Source organism: Neofelis nebulosa, chromosome 6, assembly GCF_028018385.1.
Source record: "Neofelis nebulosa isolate mNeoNeb1 chromosome 6, mNeoNeb1.pri, whole genome shotgun sequence".
Taxonomy (NCBI): domain Eukaryota; kingdom Metazoa; phylum Chordata; class Mammalia; order Carnivora; family Felidae; genus Neofelis; species Neofelis nebulosa.
Window position 1 is genome coordinate 121,647,970 of NC_080787.1, and position 20,364 is coordinate 121,668,333.

Genomic DNA, 20,364 nt, shown 5'->3' on the forward strand with positions numbered 1-20,364 from the left:
TGAAAATAAGGGGATCTAATAAAGCAGTTTCTGAATCCTCAGCCTTGTCAAAGTTGTAAAATCACATCTAAACAAAGGTTTCTAACACCCAAGTCTGTCAATGTGTCCCTTTCATCGTGATTAATAAACCAGCACGTGTTGTTATTCAAATTCTGAATCATAAGTTAAACAGAATGCAGCAACATCACAGGATTCCATCAATATGACAAGTTTTCTGCCCCCACCCTTCCTTCATCTCACAGTGACTTAGCATAGAAACATCTATCAAGTGATGAACAGCACAATACCAGAAGTACACTTCTGGAATGGAAATGTAATAACATCGTCTGAATAGGTGTGCAGTCAATTCTCAGTTTCTTTGCCTTTGGGGAGACAAAACAGATACACGAAGTTTTAAAAAGCACTATAATTTCAAAGCCTCTTGTTATCAAACCAATTCATCATCACCACCACCTTGATTAAAAAAGAAAAAAAAAAAAAAAGAGGCACCTGGGTAGCTCAGTTGGTTAAGCTTACAACTCTTGGTTTCGGCTCAGGTAATGATCTCACAGTTCGCGAGGTCGGGCTCTGTGCTGACAGTGTGGAGCCTGCTTGGGATTCTCTCTCTCCCTCTCTCTCTTCCCCCACTTGCACACACACATTCTCTCTCTCTTTCCCTCTCTCCATCTCTCTCAAGAAAAATAAGCATTAAAACTTTTTTTAAAGAAAAGAAAAACTTTGACAAGCAGGTTAACTTTTCTTTGCTGTACACAAAACAATAACCAGAAAATGTCTTTGACTCTAGAATTACTCAAATATCCACAACAATCAGTTCTGGCTCTTATTCTTCCATTTCATTCTCTTGAAAAAGTGTTGGAGCAGTGGACATGCTAGACAATGGACGAATCTGGACCAATCCACCGGATAATTGTTGCTGCCATCAAGAACCCAAGAGAAGAAGGGCCAAAACCCAAGTATTTTTATCCTCTCAAAACTTGTCTGAACAAAACCTTGACAAAGTGAAGTAGCTTTGAAGTTGAGCCTACATAGGTGCTAAGGTGATACCTCAGATGTGTCATTCTCTGGAAAGAGTTTGGGGGAAGACAGTGCTGAAGCCATGACTTCAGTTGGAGATAGGGGATGAACTTCTCTATGCCTTTCCCCTTACACACACACACACACACACACACACACTCCCCCCATCCACATCCAAGGTTGGATATTGTGGAAGGAGGAAACAGGGTCCATATTGAGAGCCATTCTCATAGCACAATGTGCCATAGTCTTGTGCCCTCCTTTCCACCCATAAGCAGAAAATCACTGAGGCTGGACTTCCAACAGGTTAAACTACCTGTCCCCCATTGCATGGCTGGGAGGGAGAAGACTCAATCCAGGAGGAAGAGTACAAGTAGAACTGGGAGAGGGGCAAGGGGGAAATACCCCAATGTTGTCACCCTCCCATCCTCACTAGGGACTTCAGAGCTTCTTTGAACACATCCTCAGACATTATGAAATTACAAAAAGTCACACTCTTGGTAGAACAAAAAGTGTCTCTGTCTGTTTTGTGGGTGTGAGTAAAGAGCTGACCCAATGGTTGCTAAAGAAGGAAGGTTTAGGGATGGAGCCTGTGGATAACTTCACTTCTGGGTACAGCATCTTTTCCTTTCCTCTCCTTCTTTGTAAATGATGAGGAGATTTGAGACTACAACAAGCTTCTCTCTCAGACCTAGCATCCACTTAGGATCTTAATAGGAAGATATGGAGGCAAATTAATTATCCTCTTCTTCCTGTGAGTGTCAGACAAATGAGGGGAAGGGCCAAGAAGGGCCTTTCATCCTACAATGCAGCCTTTTCACAAGTACATCTTCAGGAAAGAGGCAAGCGTGGGCCCAGCCCAGGGAAGGGGAGCCCTCATGACCCCAATATTTTACCTGGGAAAAGGTTTAACTCTGTAAGGACTAAGGAGAAAGGAGGTAGAGCCAAAGAGATCCAGAATCAACCAGAGAAGGCTATACCTGACATTCTCCTCTCTTTCTGTAACCTAGCAAGAAAGTAGAGCTATTTCTCTAGGGTTGAGAGGCCCTGAGGTGAAGGCTGTATATGCACATGGCCAAATGAGAATGTTCAAGCCTGCTAAAATAAATCAATGTTCTGGCCTCCTCCAGCAATCACGTAAACAAATGTGCTCTGAAAAATATTACTAAAACTCATAGCTCCAAGAAGTTATAGGTTTGCGTTGGTGAAAGTAATTACAGAACTAATTCCATTGTGTCACTGAAAATGCCTTCAGCTTGGTAACCTGTTGACATGGGAAGAATGGCTACCAGTGAAAACAAAAGCAAGTTTCCTGCTTTCTTGAATTCACTTTGGACAAAATTCTTCCTTCCTTTGTGAAATCACAGGACTTTGCCTATGGTGGTCAATATAACAAATGAGACAAACGGTCTGTGCCACATCTATACTCAGGATCTATGTAAAATAGGCACACAGACTAATGGGGACAAATAAACCGATACTACTCTTGGTCAGAGAACGTCTTAGATCAGTGGGTCCTAAGCTAGGCATCAGATCACCTAAGGGCCATTTTTGAACTTCAGATGTCCATCCTCCACCCCCAGATGTCCACATTGGATTCATCTGTCTAGGACCAAGGCAGCCATGTTTATTTCATCTAAGTTCATTAATTCAACATTTATTCAGTAGATATTTACTGAGAGCTTACTCTGAACCAAGACTGTCAGCATATTGAGGTGAATAAAACAAAAACAGTAAACCCAACCTTTGTGGAATTTACATCTATTGAGGGAGGACTGCAATAAATAAGTAAAATATATAGCATGTTAGGAAGTAATAAGTATGAGGAAGAAAAATTAAACAGAGGAGAAGAGGAAGTTTGGGAGGGGGCACAATTTTAAACAGAGTAGCAGAAGGTGACTGTTAGCAAAGAAGTAAAAGGGATTAGAAAGTAAGCAAAGAGGAATCTGAAAGGAAGGTATTACGGGTAGATGAAATAGCTTGCACAATAATCCTGGCGTAAGAATGTAGCTGGCTTATGTTTGAAAAACAATAAGGAGGCAGTGTAAGCTGAATTGAGTGATGGCAGAGGAGAAGAGCAAGAGACGAAGGCAGAAAAATAATGAGCACAGACTTTGGTTGTTACTTTTTGTGGGTCTGAGCTGAGGAATGGTCTGATCTGCATCCAGTATCCATCCAGTATCACTCTGGTTACTCTTGAAAATAAACTGAAAAATAGTTAAAGGGGAAGCAAGGAGACCCCCACCCCTGGAAATCTATTGACATAACTGAGGCCATAGGAGCTTGGACTAGGGATGGTAGCCATGGAGGTGACAGAACATGGTCAGAATTTGGATATATTTTTAAGGCAGAGATGAAAGAATTTCTGATTGATCAGATGTAGATCTGTGAGGAAAAGAAGTGAGTCAATCATGTGTCTAATATCTTCACTTACACAAATGAAATTGTATTACTAAGATAGAGAAGATTAGGGAAAGGATTAGGTGTAGCAGGAAGGAATATTAAGAGGCCAGTTTCAGACATGCTGTCTTCGAGTTGCTTATTAAAGTCCAAGTTGAAACATTGAACAGGTGGTTGGAATAGAGTTCAGGGACACATCTGTGCTGGAAACATAAATTTTGGTTTCATCAGCATATGGATGGTATTTAAAGCCATGCGTCTGATGGCATCTGCAAGGGGCTTAGTTAGCAAGAGAGAAGAGACCCAAGGACTGAACCTGGGTTACTGCACTTGAAGGCTGAGCATCTACGGTAGGTGCGGTATATCTGGGTTTCAGTAAAACATTGGTCTGTTTCCTATTAAAAGAAGGCTGGTATCAAGCTGACTTCACTCGTGACACAACTTGATTTAAAGTTATAAGAAAAAATTAGCATCCTCCATTCTGTGGAAGAACATGATTCATGGAAAACCTTAAGTTTCTTATCAGCATTTTAAATCACCACCTCTCAGAAAGCCATGAAAGTATACATCCGATCCCCTTCTTCCTAACTGGATATTGATTAAACTCAGGTACCCCACTCCTTCTTCCCATAGCCAACATGCCTCAAGTAAGCTCCAGGATTGGTCCTGCCTGGTCTAAGGATAACCTCATTCTCCCCTGCTTCCAGAACAGAGATGTAACCTTTGGTCAATGAGAAATGAGGGGTGTTCCAGGCTAAGAAAAACCTCATGAAACTTAAAAGAGAGCCATGGTGGGGCACCTGGATGGCTCAGTCTGTTAAACATTCAACTCTTGATTTTGGCTCAGGTCATGATCTGGAGGTTCGTGGGTTTGAGCCCTCCACTGGGCTCTGTGCTGACAATGCAGAGCCTGCTTGGGATTCTCTTTCTCCCTTCTCTCTGCCCCTCCCCAATTCTTGTGTATACGTGCAGTCTCTCTCCCTCTGTCTCTTCCTCTCTCTCTCTCAAAAATAAATAAATTTTAAAAAGAGAGAGAGAGAGAGTCATGTACCTTGCTTCCTTCTCCCCGAGGTTTCTGAAGGAACCAATTCTAGGGACTATATCCTATGGCCATGTTGCACAAATCTCTGAGAGATTAATAACAACCCCCACGAGATGCAAATCTGAGAAGCCGGCACAGAATCATGGAGCTTAGAGATAGAAAACCCAGAAAAGTTAAGTGAGGGGATCAGAGTTCAGAGCACATTAAGGTCAGGGTCCAGAGCCTGGCTGCCTGACTGCCAGGCCAGTTCCCCTCTACACCCCTTGACCCCTCAGTTCCTCTTCTTTCAGCACTTACTCTGCACCTTTTGGTCAGGCCCAATGCTCTCCTAAGGACTCCTAATTGGTGTTTCCACCATCTGCTCTGAAATATGGTCTTCAACAAACAGCCAGCCAGCCTCTGATGGAATGTTACAAGGAGTCTTCCTTTATCTATCAGCAAAAAAGATCAAAGCCTCTGGTGGATGCAAATAGAATACAAGTAGCTGGCCTGTCTTGTTAAGCATTCAAACACTTCATGAATTTTCAAAAAAATTAAGAACCAGACTATGCCCTCCGTCTGTGCATGTTATTTTTGTTTATACCACCAGAAGCTGTTTCTCCATACCAATCGGGAGATTCAACACAACAAGTCTAACCATGGGGAAAGATGAAAACACACGGAGATGGGAAAGGTTGCAAGACATGCCCTACTATGCTAGGATAAATTGGAGAGTTGCCTGGAGCCGGGAAGAAGAGGGGTCAGGACCTACGAGGGGATTTTGCTGAAGGAGACAAAACAGGGAAGGAGGCCGGCTGAAGTCAGTAGACAGTGTGCTTTTTTTTTTTTTTTTTTTAATCCTATGCAAACAGTGTGGGTGAGTAGGGAGGGAGCACTTGGATTACCGTATGGAAAGCTTTCATCTCCCATAATAATAAGAATAATGAACATTTATATGGTGCTTAATACGTGCCAGACTCGACATTATAATAATGTACTACATCCAGATGATTTTACCCACTTAATTTAATTCAGTTCAATTTAAGACACATTTGTGGGTACACACACACATGCACACATACACTCATCTAGAAGCATATATGGTAACTTCTAAGTTCTATTGTTCTTTCCTTTTTTTTTTTTATTTTGTAATGTTTATTCAGTTTTTGAGAGAGCAAGAGAGACAGAGCCCAAGTGGGAGAGGAGCAGAGAGGGAGGTAGAGACAGAATCCAAAGCAGGCTCTAGGCTCCAAGCTGTCAGCACAGAGCCCAACACAGGTCTCGAACCCGCAAACCGTGAGAGTGTGACCTGAGCTGAAGTTGGACACTCAACCAACCAAGCCACCCAAGCGCCCTGTTCTTTCCATTTTAAAGAGACCCAAAGAGTTAAATAACTTGTCCAAGCTCACACAGCTGGTGACTGAGATCATGACCTGACTTCAGGTCCTTTGCCTAAAAGCCACACTGTGCAACGGCATCTGCCAATGGGGCATCCATAACTGTGTGCAATCATTGGTCAAGACAGAGAAAGCCTGAAGGTTCTGTTTACTAGGGTGATGATAAAGAAGACCCTGCACTCAGTTATTTACATCATCGCATACCTGGTCAACAACAAAAAACTCAGTTTTCCAAGGAAGGAGAAAAATAATAATAAAACACAATTTATTTTTCTTGCCATAAGCTACTCTGGTCTAGATCACTTCTGAAATTCCATTCTGAATTTGAGAAAAATTTGACCCTAACATTTAAGTAATGTGATGGTGTTTTGTTTTAATCTTCCAACTTAACTGTGGAAATTAACACATCAAAGTTATAAATCACTTTTGCATATTTAACAGAGTAAGAATACCCTGGGTTCTGCATCCTAACAAGGTTTTATATGCCACCTGTGAACATTAGTGAAAAAGTGACTTCATTTGCCGAGTACCAAGAGATGAGTCACTTAACCCATTATTACCTCTTGCTTTCCCAAGAGTCAACAACAGGTAAAATGTCTCAAAATTTGGCTAGAAATCTCTTACCGATGCAACTGGTATTGTCCTCCTTAAACATTTGGTGATTTCAACTAAATATTCTTGAAGGCCAGGCTGTTTAAGCAGGTGGTTGCTTCCAACTGAAGTTAACAGCACAGAATAACCGATAGCCAGTAAATGATCCATAACATTTGTCCTCCTCACTCAATGCCTTTTTTTCCCCTTAAAGATCATTCATTTTAAAGTGATCACCTTTTTATTTGCACTAATATTCATATTTCCCTTTAAGAATTTTACACTGAATATATTTTTAGGTCTGATAGATACGAGGCACTCAATCAGAGACAGACACCAACGAAATACTCAAGAGCTCCAAAAATAAGCAAAATGTAATTCACCATCCAGGAGTTACAAGTCACTCAGAGAAGCCCAAAATTTTAGAAATGCTATTGGATGAAATTTTACATTTTATGCAAGAAAGTTTTCAAATAGAAGCATTTTTCTTCTGTGGGTGCCATGAAGCAGCTGTTCATGTGACAAGAAGGCTATTTAGAAGAGTGATGGGGAGCTTTAATTAAAGCCTGTCTGCTGTTTCACTGTTTCAGACTATTAAACACAGTTTGTGTTATTAGCACAATACTTGGAGCTGTAATTGCCTTCAGGTTTTGTTTGTTGAGATGCAAGCCTGCCACTTCTCTATGCTGCCTTCCCTTATCCAGATAGTTTCCAATCAGTCTCAACTTAGATTAAACAGGAAAAAGTTCAGAGGTGGCTCAGTCTGTTGATGGCCCAACTCTTGATTTCACCTCAGGTCATGATTGCATGGTCAGTCATGAGATCAAGCCCCATATCGGACTGAGCATGCATGGAGTGTGTTTGAGATTCTCTCTCTCTCTCTCTCTCTCTCTCAAAATAAATAAACAAACAGGAAAAAGTTCAGTTCACAAACCAATAAGGAAACCAATGATCACTGAATGAATGAAAGAAGTTAGAGGGTCACCTTGCCCCATGATTATAACTACATTTCACATGGATCAGAACCATGTAAGGAATTCTCATCCTAGTAAGTGCTCAGGAAAATAAAAAGGAATTGCTGATTAAACAAGTCTGGTTATATCCTTCCTCTGCCTGTCCTCTATCAAGGAAATAATATACATTAGCAAGTTAAACGGTCTGAGAAGTCCTGCAGTTGGTTTAAATCAGCTTAATGTGTCACTGTGTTTCTGAACTTTTTGACTATGGAAAACTTCTGTTTCTCACTTATCATCACTCCTCAGAACTTGTGTCACTGAAGACAAAATCAAGTAAAGGCTAAATCAAAGTGTTAAGTGGAAAAAAATGATAAGAACCAGAAAAATATGGGTAAATAGTTATTCAATACTTTATGTAGGATTTCTGATGGATAAAAAAAAGACTACCAATATTTGACTAAATCAAAATTAACATATTGATACACCATAAGATCCCTACTTGGGTTTCTCCCTCTCTTCCTCTCTCTACCCCTCCCCTACTTGTGCACAAGTCAGTTCTCTCTAAACAAACAAATAAATAAACAAAAGAGAGAAAAAGAGGTAGATATTTTCAAAAAGACTGAAAGTAATATATCAATACACAAATAGCAATTCTTTCTGGATGCCACGTCAGAGGATTTTTCTAAATGCTCTCCAATAAAAGGAAAGAATAGTCCATGCCGCCAAGTACAGAGCTGACTCCACTTTTATTAATTATCTAAGAATTACCTTGAATTGGCACATTGTTTAATTATAAGCAGGTGCTAGTTAAAGTAGTTTTAGAGATCCCGTTAAATAGTTAAAGAGTTAAATAGTTCTTTAACTTGTTATCTCCATTTACATCCTTAACTGACATTTTTATATGTATACATATTTGGGGCAAAGATAAACTACAACGTAGTCGGTATATACACAGGACAACAAAGATAGATTAGTACTGGTTAGCTATTGGATGCTACTGTGGTTCTGTGCTGAGGAAAGGATTGGAAACAGAAAAACAGATCATTCAACTCCTAATTAATGCACATTCTTTCAAATGACTTAGAAGAGAGTATTTTGAAACTTCCCTCGGCTCTGCTTTTCTCAGACATGCAAAGGGAAGAGAACTCTTACTTCATGGAATAATTTCAAAGACAAGCTAGACCAAAATGGGAGCTGTTGGGGACTTCGAAATTCTAAGAAATGTAGCGTTCTGCTTATGAATTGCTTCGGGCCTCTATATACATTATTTCACTGACACTTCCCCAGTGCTCTGTCTTAGCAGCTCACTACTGAGTGTCAATAATTACACTCACAGCTAGCAAAACTGAAGATTGTAACAACCACATAGGAAAGACAGATAGTGATCCACTAGAAATTTTCCGTCCTCATTTTCAAGTACAAAATTCATACTCCTATTTCATCACTGCTTTCCTAGTATAACTTTTCTGAAAGATAGAAATAATGATGATTACAAAGCCTTTAAAGTAACACATAATGTAATCCCAATGTTTACCACCTACTTTCCACACTCATCATTGACCTTAAAATCAGATGGTAATTGTGTTTAATGTATGATTCTCACGACAATCAAGACACATTTGGCGTGATGAGTTTTTCAATCTTATTCTAGCATTATAATATGGGTTCATCCCACTTTAAATTTAGATCTTGTCAACAGATAAAATAAAGGATCATGATCCACATTACAAAAGGATCCTTCTATTTATCAAAGGGTTCATTGCAAGAAGTTTTCTTTAAAGGATGAGCTCTTATAGGTAAAAATGTTTCAGTTTAGAACAAGTTAATCTGCCTGCAGCTTTTCAGTACTGAAGGTGGAACATCAATGTCCTGGGCACGTCTCATTATAATGATAGAACTTTCCAGAGCAAAAGGCAGTCAGCCATGACTCAATAAATCAGAGAAAGAAAAAGGAGGCTCAGCCAAGGAGAGTCATGGAGAAGGATAAAGCAGGAAGGAGGAAGGACGGAATAAGATAAGAAGCTTCAAAGGTTCTGAAGGTTCGGGAGTGAAGGCTCTGAAAAATGTTAATCCTCAAATATCTGGGGGGACCGTGAAATATTACAGCAACTGCATGGCTTGTTTACATTGTATGCATATATAGTTAATCTGCCCCAGAGAGTATTTTGAGGTCAGAGGCTCTAATTGTCAGGCCCCATCTGGCAATGGGCCCAAACGTAGGAGGCCTCAATAAATATTTGTGGGATGAAATAATTAACAAATAATGTGAAACGACACATGTGCTAAATTCCACTGAATGGACTCTTCATTTGGGTACCTCTGGAAATATGGCGACAGGTGAAGGACGGCACAGGGATTAAAAATATTGTTCAATCCTCCAATACAAAAAGAAAAAAAACAAAACATCAAATCACAACTATTGGCAAGGTGATTACGGAAATTCTGGCGAGGCAATGACTAGTTATGTCTGTGACATCTTCTGTAATTGATTCCATCCAGATCCCTTGATCAGAAGCCAGGCTTGTAGGAACACCCTGACTCCCTGCCCCCCAGCTCTGCTACCTAACCCACGGTCAGACCGGGACGCCCTGCTTTTCCTCAAAGGGGAGGGTCCCACCTACTGATGTGTCCTGTCCCTCTGCAGACGGACAGCCCTCCTACCGGCGGTCTAGGACTCTCGCTCTTATCACTTGCCTCTTGGAGATGCAGAAAGGCTGCAAACAGCAACAGGCCGCCACTTCCAGTTCAACGATCCTCTCCTCAAGATGGGGAGAAGCTGCAGTTAATGGAGAGTGCCTGGAAAGAGATCAAAGGAGATTTGTGTCCTCACCTCCAGAAGCCGTTGTCCCGATCTGTAAGCCTGGAAGCTGATTCCATAGCCAAACCTCCATCATTTTTGTTAGTGGAGGACAGGCAGTAAATGCATAATAGAAGTTCAGATGATCCCAAACCCAACCGTAGCTAGTAGTTCTACCTCATTGCCCCACATCCTGGGTCAGAGCAGCCCGGTAAGAAGCCGTAAAGCTGTGCCACTCCGTTGTCAGCTTATTTTTACACTCCCGTCAACCCAGCCAGCCTTCCGTTTTCTCCTGCCATTCGCCCACCACCACGTCAGTTTTCCAAGGTGGGCACTTACTAGGCAAAACAGTAGGATTCACGGGTCCCGAGGAAAGAGACGGAGAAAAGAACCTTTAAAACTGGCCTCTGAGGGGCGCCTGGGTGGCTCAGTCAGTTAAGCGTCCGACTCTCGATTTCAGCTCAGGTCATGAGATTGGTTCACAGTTTGTGAGTTTGAATTCCACATTGGGCTCTGTGCTGGCAGTGAGGAGCCTGCCTGGGGTTCTCTCTCTCTCCCTCTCTCTCTCTCTCTCTCTCTCTGCCCCTCCTCTGTTTGCACTGTCTCTGTCTCTGTCTCTCTCAAAATAAATAAATAAACTTTAAAAGAAAAGAAAAAGAGCCAAGCAAGTTCTGAAGTCTGTATTTTCAAAATCTACCTCCAGTCTGAGCACCTCGTGTCACCCCCATTTTGCCCCACCCTAGGCCAAGTCACTATGACGATATTGAAATGTTTCTTCTTAATCTCCCCACCCATGCTACAAAGATCACACATGAATTGGATAATCAGAACAAATAGCAGTCATTATTTTTAAACCAGCGCGCACTGAATGGTGATCGACCATTTCAGTCTGACATTTAAACTTCTCTAAAGTCCAAACTGAACTCTCATTTTTCCCCTCCATGGAAGCTTCAGGCCTCTTTAGAATCACTTCAGAGTGGACCGCCTCTGGAAACTCAGTGCCCAGCATGACAGCAACTGACTGTCCGTGCTGAGATGTCATCCCAGGAAGAAAATATCCCAGAGAAACCTGCCTGACAACTCTAAAACTGAATGTCCTGAAGCCATGCTCCAGACATAGAAAGCTTGGGAGACCATGATGCTAACGACTATCAGCAGCCAATAAAGACTGAAAGACCAGCCACAGGCTGGTCCTTGTAAAAGCAGACAGGAGAAATGTAGGCCAGTGAGCACACAGTCTGAATCAGCAACATTCTGCAAAAGCCCCACCAGCTAACCACAGTGCTGATGTCCAAGAGGGGGAGGGCCACGCCGGGTCTCACGGAAGCATAACTAACCTCCCCTCCCTTCCGCCACTCCTCCCCCAGGCCTGGCCTGGAAACACACAGACGCCTGCACACCTGGGCCAGATCCCCATGCCCGAAGTTATACAATGCCAACACAGTTACTAAGGTAAAACATCAACCAACCACTCTAGGCCCCCACAGGCTAGCCTCTCCTGATCCATTTTTTATCCTCGGGCCTCAGAAGCCTCAGCTGTTCCAAAACTCAAGCTTACCAAACCCTTCAACCAGCCTGATAGGGCTAATTCAACCAGATAGACAGGTGGGGGTAAGTTCAGCTGCTAAGACAAATTAATTAAAAGTTTAAGAAATTAGAGAGTGGGTCCTGGGCACAGGGAGAGATTTGGATAAAAGCAAGAAAATCAATAGCAGCAAAGGGAATAGAAAGAGGAAAGTATGTCATTTGCCAAGTGCTGATCTGAACAAGGGCAGATATAAAGAAAGGGACGTTGAGATCACTTCATGCTATAAAGAGCCAGCTTGTTGGCTAAGAGGTTAGTCACTCATACTTTCAAACAGCACAAGGGAAGGTCAAACGAAAGTTCCATGTCCTGGCCTGGCAATAAAAGAAATAAGACAACAGCCACATGAAACAAAGAATATTGCCTGAGTCTGCTGTCCAGGAACCACGGATTAAAAAAGGAATTACACTGGACCTTTGGATTCTAGGGCAAGTCTCTGGCCAAAACTCTTGTGCTTCTTCTAAATCTTTAAAAACATAGTTTCAACTTAAAATTCAGAAATAAGTATAGTAAGTGGGCTTCATCTTTTTTCCCCCTTAATGATAACAATGTATCATAAGTATTATTTCTCAAGTGGATTGTATGTTTTATGTAGGAAAGGAGATTTTTCCTTAATCAAGAGCCAAAATCATGAACGTATACTTACATCCCATAGACAGGAAAAAGTGCTAAGAAGCAGACTACATGTTGCGAGGAACACCCAGGCCCTGGGGACAGTTTTCAGGAGTCAAATCCCGGCTGCAGCATTTACTTACTATGTGGCTTCGTGCAAGTCATTAAGCCTCTACATGACCAATTTCCTTACGTGTAAATTCTAATAATGTAGTCGTAGTGTTGTGAGGATTTGTGAGACTCTTATGAAAAATAAGGAAGAAAAATAAACTCAGAAAGTAATCTGTGTGATGCACAAAAGGCAGTGCCCTCCACATTATAAGCTCACAATAAACGCTGGCTAGTACCATCATTTTTAGTCTAATTAACAAAGAGCCTACTGGGAACACGTGGCACCTGAGGATCATGGAATGCCAATGTCAAAGGGGTTTAAGGAATCTTCTTCCTAGTCCAGTACTTGCTTCCTCTCTCACGGACTTCCCTAATGTCACAAGGGAAGAAAAGGAGTCGGTTAACTCAAAGCCTATTTTTCTCAAGAAATGACTGCTTATCTTTTGTTTTCTCTTTGTAACACGTTAGGAACTGGTTACCTCCAGGACGGATTTTCCAGCAGTGCTGGCTCTTACTTTTTGGTGCCACCAAGTGGCCGAGCTTAATGGCACAGTGATACTTCCCCCAGAGGCTTCCCCCAATTTAGTACAGCGTAAGATCTCTTTTAGGTAGCATTCAACGACTCCTTAATGCTCGTTGAATTAGTGGGTAACACTCTGGATTGAGCAAAGACGCAGAAGTGGCTCTATAGAACACTAGGGAAAAAAAGAAATCCCCAGTGAGAAGGAGGAGTGGACAAAGAGCTGGCCAGCTTCAGCCATTCCTTTGATGCCTGGGAATTACTTTGTTTAGTTCTAAGAAATGCATGCCTGGCCTTCTGGGCAGGAAGGAAGCATTCTTATGATAGAGGAGCACGTAATACACATTTTCAGTGAATGCTGAACAGTCAAGTGCTAAAAACAGTATTTGGCTGGAAATTAAGATCAAAGCTGAATCTAGCTGAATCAAAGAAAAAAACCTCTGAAATACAAGCATAAATAGGAAATGTTATCCCCCAGGTTGCAATTTTATGGCTCGCGTTTTTGGTAGTCAAATTTTAAAAGGGCAAGAACACCATTTCACAGGGTCGTCATTTGTCAGCTACCTGCACTAAACAGTCGCAACCCTGTAGGGCAGGCACTTTCAACTGGGTCGTCTAATAATATTTTTAAGCTTTTTGTGCACAGTAGAATAAAATTCAGGAAAGTTTTCAGAAACATATTTTCTATAAGAAATTTCATACCTTTAGCTTCACAGATTTGGAAAGCCTAAAAAAAATCCTCCAACTTGAATTATTAAAACGGATTGGCAGTCAAAACTCTAGAGCAATCAATTCACCCATCTTTTGTTTCAAGTCCTGGCCTCTGTGGAATGAACCTTAGAAGAAACTATCTTCTTAAGACATTTTTCAATAACATCTCTTGGTTTAAGGTTTGGTTAGTGACAATGGTATGTGCTTCCGATGCTCATTCTCCCCTAATACTTTTTCTTCACAACTTTTAAAATTCGTTATTCTGTCTGGACAAATGATGATTCATCCTAGATGGGATCGTACACGATTTTGGAGTTTTTAAATCCTCCTTGTAAAATTTTGAGATGACCATATGCACATCCTACTTTTTAAAATTCTTTCTATCAAAATGAAAAAGTACCAGGGTTCCTGGGTGGCTCAATTGGTTAAGTTCCGGACCCTGGATTCCTGCTCAGGTCATGGTCTCGCGGTTTGTGAGATCAAGCCCCAAATCAGGCTCTACATTGACAGCGTGGAGCCTGCTTGGAATTCTCTCTCTCCCTCTTTCTCTGCCCCTCCCCTGCTTGAGTGTCTTCTCTCTCTCTCTCTCTCTCTCTCTCTCTCTGTCTCTCAAAATAAATAAATAAACTTTACAAAAAATGAAAAAGTCCAAAGAATTTGTTTTTCCTGAAAGACTCAGTGCTTGAGTAAAATTAATGACCAAAATCAAACATACTTCCTTTTTTTTTAAATAGCTCTTTTAAATTTTTTTTATGCTTTTTTATTCATTTTTGAGACAGAGACAGAGCATGAGTGGGGCAGGGGCAGAGAGAGAGAGAGGGAGACACAGCGTCTTAGTCAGGCTCCAGGCTCTGAGCTGTCAGCACAGAGACTGGTGCAGGGCTTGAACCCATTGGACTGTGAGATCATGACCTGAGCCTAAGTCAGACACTTAACTGAGCCACCCAGGTGCCCCAAACATACTTCCTAAGGACTGTATTTTAAAAATATGAATGACAACACGGCAAACAAAAAATTGAAGAGTAGAATTATGATATATTCTAATTTCTTTATTCTATCTCCTATTATTTAAAATTGTACACAGTCTTTGACTCAAAAAGTAAATAATGATCTTTCTAAAGCTATCGAGGTAATGAATCTAGTTCATTCACATTAACTATCAATCCAGCTCCCTATTCATTTGGCCACTTTAAAGTTTCTAAAAACTCTGGGTACATAAAGCTAACAACTCTACCACTCAAAGCATTAAAGTCCTGAAATAATAAATATCTCAGATATTTATTATTGATAGAGTTTAAACATATGGCCAATGAGGAAGTTTTCATTTCAAGTTACATTTGGAATGCCTACTACGTTTAAATGTGAATATTCAGATATTGGTAACAAACCCAAATGACAGCCCTTGTTCACACTACTGGTGTCGGTATATTGATTACATACAATGAAAACCATGTGATGACAATCTGTTGACCAAAAGTTCAAGTCTGTCACAAACAACAGTGAAAGGAGCATTTAGCTAGTTGGCCTTCCAAAGGTCAAAGTCAAAGCAAACTTGAATGACAGATCTAGACCAAATCCAAGGCCCAAACTCAACCTTTAGTACAACCCTTATTATTCATAGTCTTGGAGTGTGCTGCAGGGGAAAGTGCCCAGGCAACACAGGCATTTAGACCGTTCCAGTCTTTCTTTCCAACTCCTTCCACCTGGGTAACTGTGGGCACGTTACAAAAGCCCTCAGCCTCACTTTCCTCATCGGTAAAACAGGAACGATGTAACCCAAAGATTGAATGAGGCTATGCAAGTGAAGCACCCAGTACAGGGCCTGTCTTGTAGATGCATAAATCCCAGTTACTACAATTGTTATAGTTATCCTGATCATCAACGTTAATATCAGGATTGTATCAGGGCACCTGGACTGATTAGTCAGTTAAGTGTCCGACTCTTGATTTCAGCTCAGGTCCTGATCTCACAGTTCATGGGATCAAGCACCACATGGGGCTCTGTGCTGACAGCCCAGAGTCTGCTTGGGATTCTCTCTCTCTCTCCGCCCCACCCTGCCCACATGCACACGCATGCTCTCTCTTTCTCAAAAATAAATAAACATTAAATAACAACAAAAACAAATATTAGGATCACATCTACTTTGAGGGCTGTGAGGATTATAGGCTACCTACAAATAGCACATGAAACACTTTGTGCTCAGTTTATAAAATGGACGCTGATGTTACCCAGGCACCTAGAGAACTTTGCAAATGCTATAAATAAAATCAGAATTCCGAGCAAATGCAACTAATAGGTATACACTCAGCTGAAATAGGCATGTCATTTCTTTTAACCCAGTGCCCTCGCCTCCTTGCCCTGTATAGGGAACTCTGCACCTTAAAATTCCTGGGAAAGGCAGATCCTGTCTCTTCATAAAGAAGCTGAAAACACTAGGAAGTGGTTTCACAGCATTCCTGGAAGCGAAACCTAATAAGCTCAGCCAATCAGAGGCACCCACTTGAGATGTTTGCATCTAGAGGTAGTGACGTCATGCAACAGGAGCAGGAGATCTTGCTAGGGACACGGAAGAAGCGTTGACATCCATTTTCAGGTGCAGCAATGATGCTGCTACAAACTGTCATGTTCGGTGTTGGGCATCAGTGGCTTCAGTGGTCCTTGCCAGTACAAGGCTGTGACAAGAATTTGCTGTGCTCTGATGTGCAGCTCCTTTATCCTGACTTTTTCCAAACCTGGTACTCCAGACTTCCCAACATTTCTGGAGAGTACCCAATACCTTTTCAATAAGTTACTTCTCTGCTTAAATCAACCGAAGTTCCCTTCTGTTGATTGTAGCTAAGGCTGGTAGAGAAATTGGTGGCAAGCAGTGGGGTGCTGGGAATGGAGCCCCGAGTGTGGCACTGGCTGAATGCAGGTAAGGTAGTGGGGACTCCGCTATTCCTCCCGGCGCATAGCCATGAAGACTGGCTACCACCTGAACATGGCGCCCGGAGGTGAGCTTGCAGACTGGGTTTCCCAAGTGGGAATTGGCGATACATGTTACACAGGATATCTTGGGATACGTGTCTGTAAAGGCTCTCGTATTAGGAAGAATTAAGGGTGTTGGATGGTGTCAGCTATGTCTTATGGTGTCCGATAGGATATTGAGAAAAAATAGATTTAAGTTGCAAGTGGCAGGTTTTGTTTTTCTCCGAACACCAACCCCTAAAGTGGCTGTCTTAAAAACAGAGAAGACAAGGAGGTATGGCTTTGCCATTTGAACTCGGTGAAAAGGATTAAGAGGCGCAAACTTCCAGTTAGAAAATAAATAAGTCGTGGGAATGAAAAACACAGCATAGGGAAGACAGTCAATAACAACTTAACAACTGCATGGTGGCAGACAGTAACTCCACTTCCCGTGGTGAGCATTTCATAACGTATATAATTGTCCAATCACTATGTTGTACATCTGAAATGAGTGTCTGTCAGCTACACTTCAAGTTTTTTAATGAAAACTTCTTTCTACCTGTGGTCTACCAGCTAAAATGGCTAAAAACCTGATAATGTACTGCCTTGCAGGACTGTGAAATTAGAATGATCTATTCCCAGGGTGCCTGGGTGGCTTAGTCAGTTAAGCATCCAACTTCGGCTTAGGTCATCATCTCAAAGTCTGTGGGTTGGAGCCCATGTGGGACTCTGTGCTGACAGCTGGGAGCCTGGAGCCTGCTTCGGATTCTGTGTGTGTGTCTCTCTCTCTCTCTCTCAAAAAATAAATAAACATTTAAAGAAAATTTTTTTTTAAATTCTCTACTCCAAATTAAAGCTTTCCAACCGAGGCAGAGACTGCAGAGATGAGGCAGGAAAAAAGACTGGAGCAGAAGACAGGCCTGATCACCCAGGTCTTACTTGTGAACTTCCAGTAAATCTCATCCACAGGACTGAGAGTTAAATATGCCCAATGTGAAGAAGCAGCTGGAATGAAAGCAGCCTGCCTGTGTTTAGGTTAGATTATTGCTTTGAAATATCCTTTACGCTGGACACAAGAGAAATCAGGCAAAGCACGGAGGCAGACAGCAAGCAGACAGAAAAGTGAACCCCCAAAGGTGATGTCTGAATAAGAGCTCTGGCAGTGGTTTCTACTCTGTGGAATTAACCAGACACGAGTAAACAAAATACCCACTAAGTTTTTAAGGCCTCTGTAGTACCCACAATGCTCTGGTTGCAGCCAACATCTTGTGATAGTTTAACTCTTCAAAGCAATCACAAGCTATCTGAATTTGTACCTACGATAAATAAACTGCTGAAGATTTGCACCTCACAGAAAGGGCATTCCTTTTCCTACTGCCATCGCGGATGTGCCCACAGAGAACAGTGGACAGAACATTCTTTTGTAGTCCAGAACCAGGGTGTCAGAACGGATGCCAGGGCATGGAGCTTGTACTCGTACTGTCCAGCGTGTGCTTTGAACCAATGACCACTGGGTGCTATTTTCGTTCTCCCCTCTTCTCCAATGAGTATTTACTATTGTTTTTATTTCTACTATTGTATATGAGATAATGTTGCGAAGGGTGTGAGTGACTTAACTTTTAACTGGAGATTTCTGGACCAAGAGGAAGATATCACTGAGAAATACTGAACTTGGAGCCAGATGCAAATCTGAACGAAGCTCTGAGTTTGCTCCCTTTGGGAAGGGGGTGACTGCATTTCATGTAGACATTCACCCTTTTGAATTCAGGTGTACTCATGTGAAGAAGTTAGTTAGCTAAAGGAGTGTGGGGACATATTGTTACTTGGTTCTTTGGCATCTAACCCTCCTGTGCCATTTCCTAAAAGACCCAGATATTTAGTCCTCCTTCAAACTACCCAAGCATATTTGAGTCAGTCTTAGCCAACCCATATCAAACTTGCCAGTGGAACCCAGAGCATAGCATTCCCCCAGTCAATATTGTTATTGGTTTGGACATGGGCACAAGTCCTAAGTAGACCCAATTAATGTAAAGGAAGTTCTTTTTTTAAAAAAAGAAATTGTTTTTAATGTTTATTGTCGAGAGAGAGAGAGAGAGAGAGAGAGAGCAAGTGTGAGTTGGGGAGGGGCACAGAAAAGAGGGAGACACAGAATCTGAACCAGGCTCAGGCTCTGAGCCACCCAGGCTCCCCCATAAGGGAAGTTCTTTATGGCCCATGGTGTGGGAGAGGTTCTTTCTCCTGGTCCCCACCCGCATGCTCCTTGTTCCCTCCACCATATTCCTTCAGTTAGGAGCCATCTTGCAACCTTCAGAGAAGCTCACTCATTAACACGTGGAGAAAGGCAACATGAGGAAAAGAGCAGAGCAATTGAGGCAGAGCCACCATCATACTGTACCTGAGGCCTACGTTATCTCTGGACTTGTTGTTACTTGAGATAATAAAGTTCCTTCTTGTCTACGACAATCCAAATTAAGATTTCTGTTCATCTTCAGCCCAAAGCCTCATGCTACACTGACCATGTAGAAAGTTAAAGTTTTCAGCTAGAAACTATTTGTCTCAAAGCCTGGGATGAAAGAGTATTAAACCAGTACAAAGAGTCCCTGGCTCCTAAACCAAGAGTTATCCAAAAAATGGTAGCCATCAGGTGGTTCACTGACAAATAAGCTCAGGGCAATAATTTTATATTTCTCCTCTATAACTTGACATGTGGAAAATGTTATTGCTTTTCCTCCAGGCATAGCACTGCTATAAAGTTTACTTTTTAAATGAATGTGTCTATGTAAAAAGGAATCAATTTAAAGAAAAAAATTATCTAAATGATAATACAAGTTGTCTTAGTTTCCTGGGACTGCTGTAACCAAGTGTCACACAGTAGGTGGCTTAAAACAACAGAAATTTCTTCTTTCACAGTTCTGAAGGCCAGAAGTCCAAAATCAAGCTGTAAGTCGGCAGGGCCAGGTTCCCACTGAAGTGTCTAGAGGAGGGTCCTTCTTGACTTTTTCAGTTCCTATTGGTGTCCAGAATCCCTAGCATTCCTTGGCTTATAGAGGCATCACCCCCAATCTCAGCTTCCATCCTCCTGTGGCCTTCTCCTATGTGCCCGTGACCCTATGTCTGTCTTCTTATAAGGGCTTCAGTCATTGGTTTGGGGCCCACCTGACTCCAGTATGACCTCATCTTCACTAGATTCTATCTGCAATGACCCTATTCAAATAAGGTCAAGTTCATAGTTATTGGAGGTTAATTTATCATATAGAGGCCACCCATTTGGGACAACATTTTTCTGAGCATCCATCTAATCATTGATATTTTCAATTGGAACTTAATTCTATTATTTCAGGCTAAAATTACCCATCATTGTACTCTGGTGGGTCTTTCATTACTCTGGGCACTATTTCCCAGTACCTGGCATTAGCCTCTGATTTCCTTAGTCCTTGGGTGTCCCTCCTCACAGGAAGACAAAGGGCTTATAATTTGAGACTTGAATTAATTATAGAAAGTAATTATTACATGCTGTACCTCAAAGAGCCTGATCTGCGATTAACTTCTTGGCAGAAATGGGGGAAGTGAATTTAGGAAGAGTAATTTTTCATTTGGAAGATAGCAATCGGAATGGTCACTATTTAAAATTGAGAAAGAAAGTCTGGGGTGAAAAAAATAATAAATCTTTCAAATGGTTTCATGAAATCTTGGGAGCTTTAAA

At 41.7% G+C, this 20,364-nt stretch overlaps 1 protein-coding gene across 1 annotated transcript in view; it reads left to right on the forward strand.

The window, feature by feature from the left end:
- The first annotated feature begins 9,706 nt into the window (after positions 1 to 9,706).
- Positions 9,707 to 20,364, forward strand: part of SMLR1 (small leucine rich protein 1) — a 125,328-nt gene continuing 114,670 nt past the window's right edge. The window contains 2 exon segments of the mRNA XM_058736170.1: positions 9,707 to 9,716; positions 10,024 to 10,233. Coding sequence (XP_058592153.1) covers positions 9,707 to 9,716; positions 10,024 to 10,233 — 220 coding nt within the window.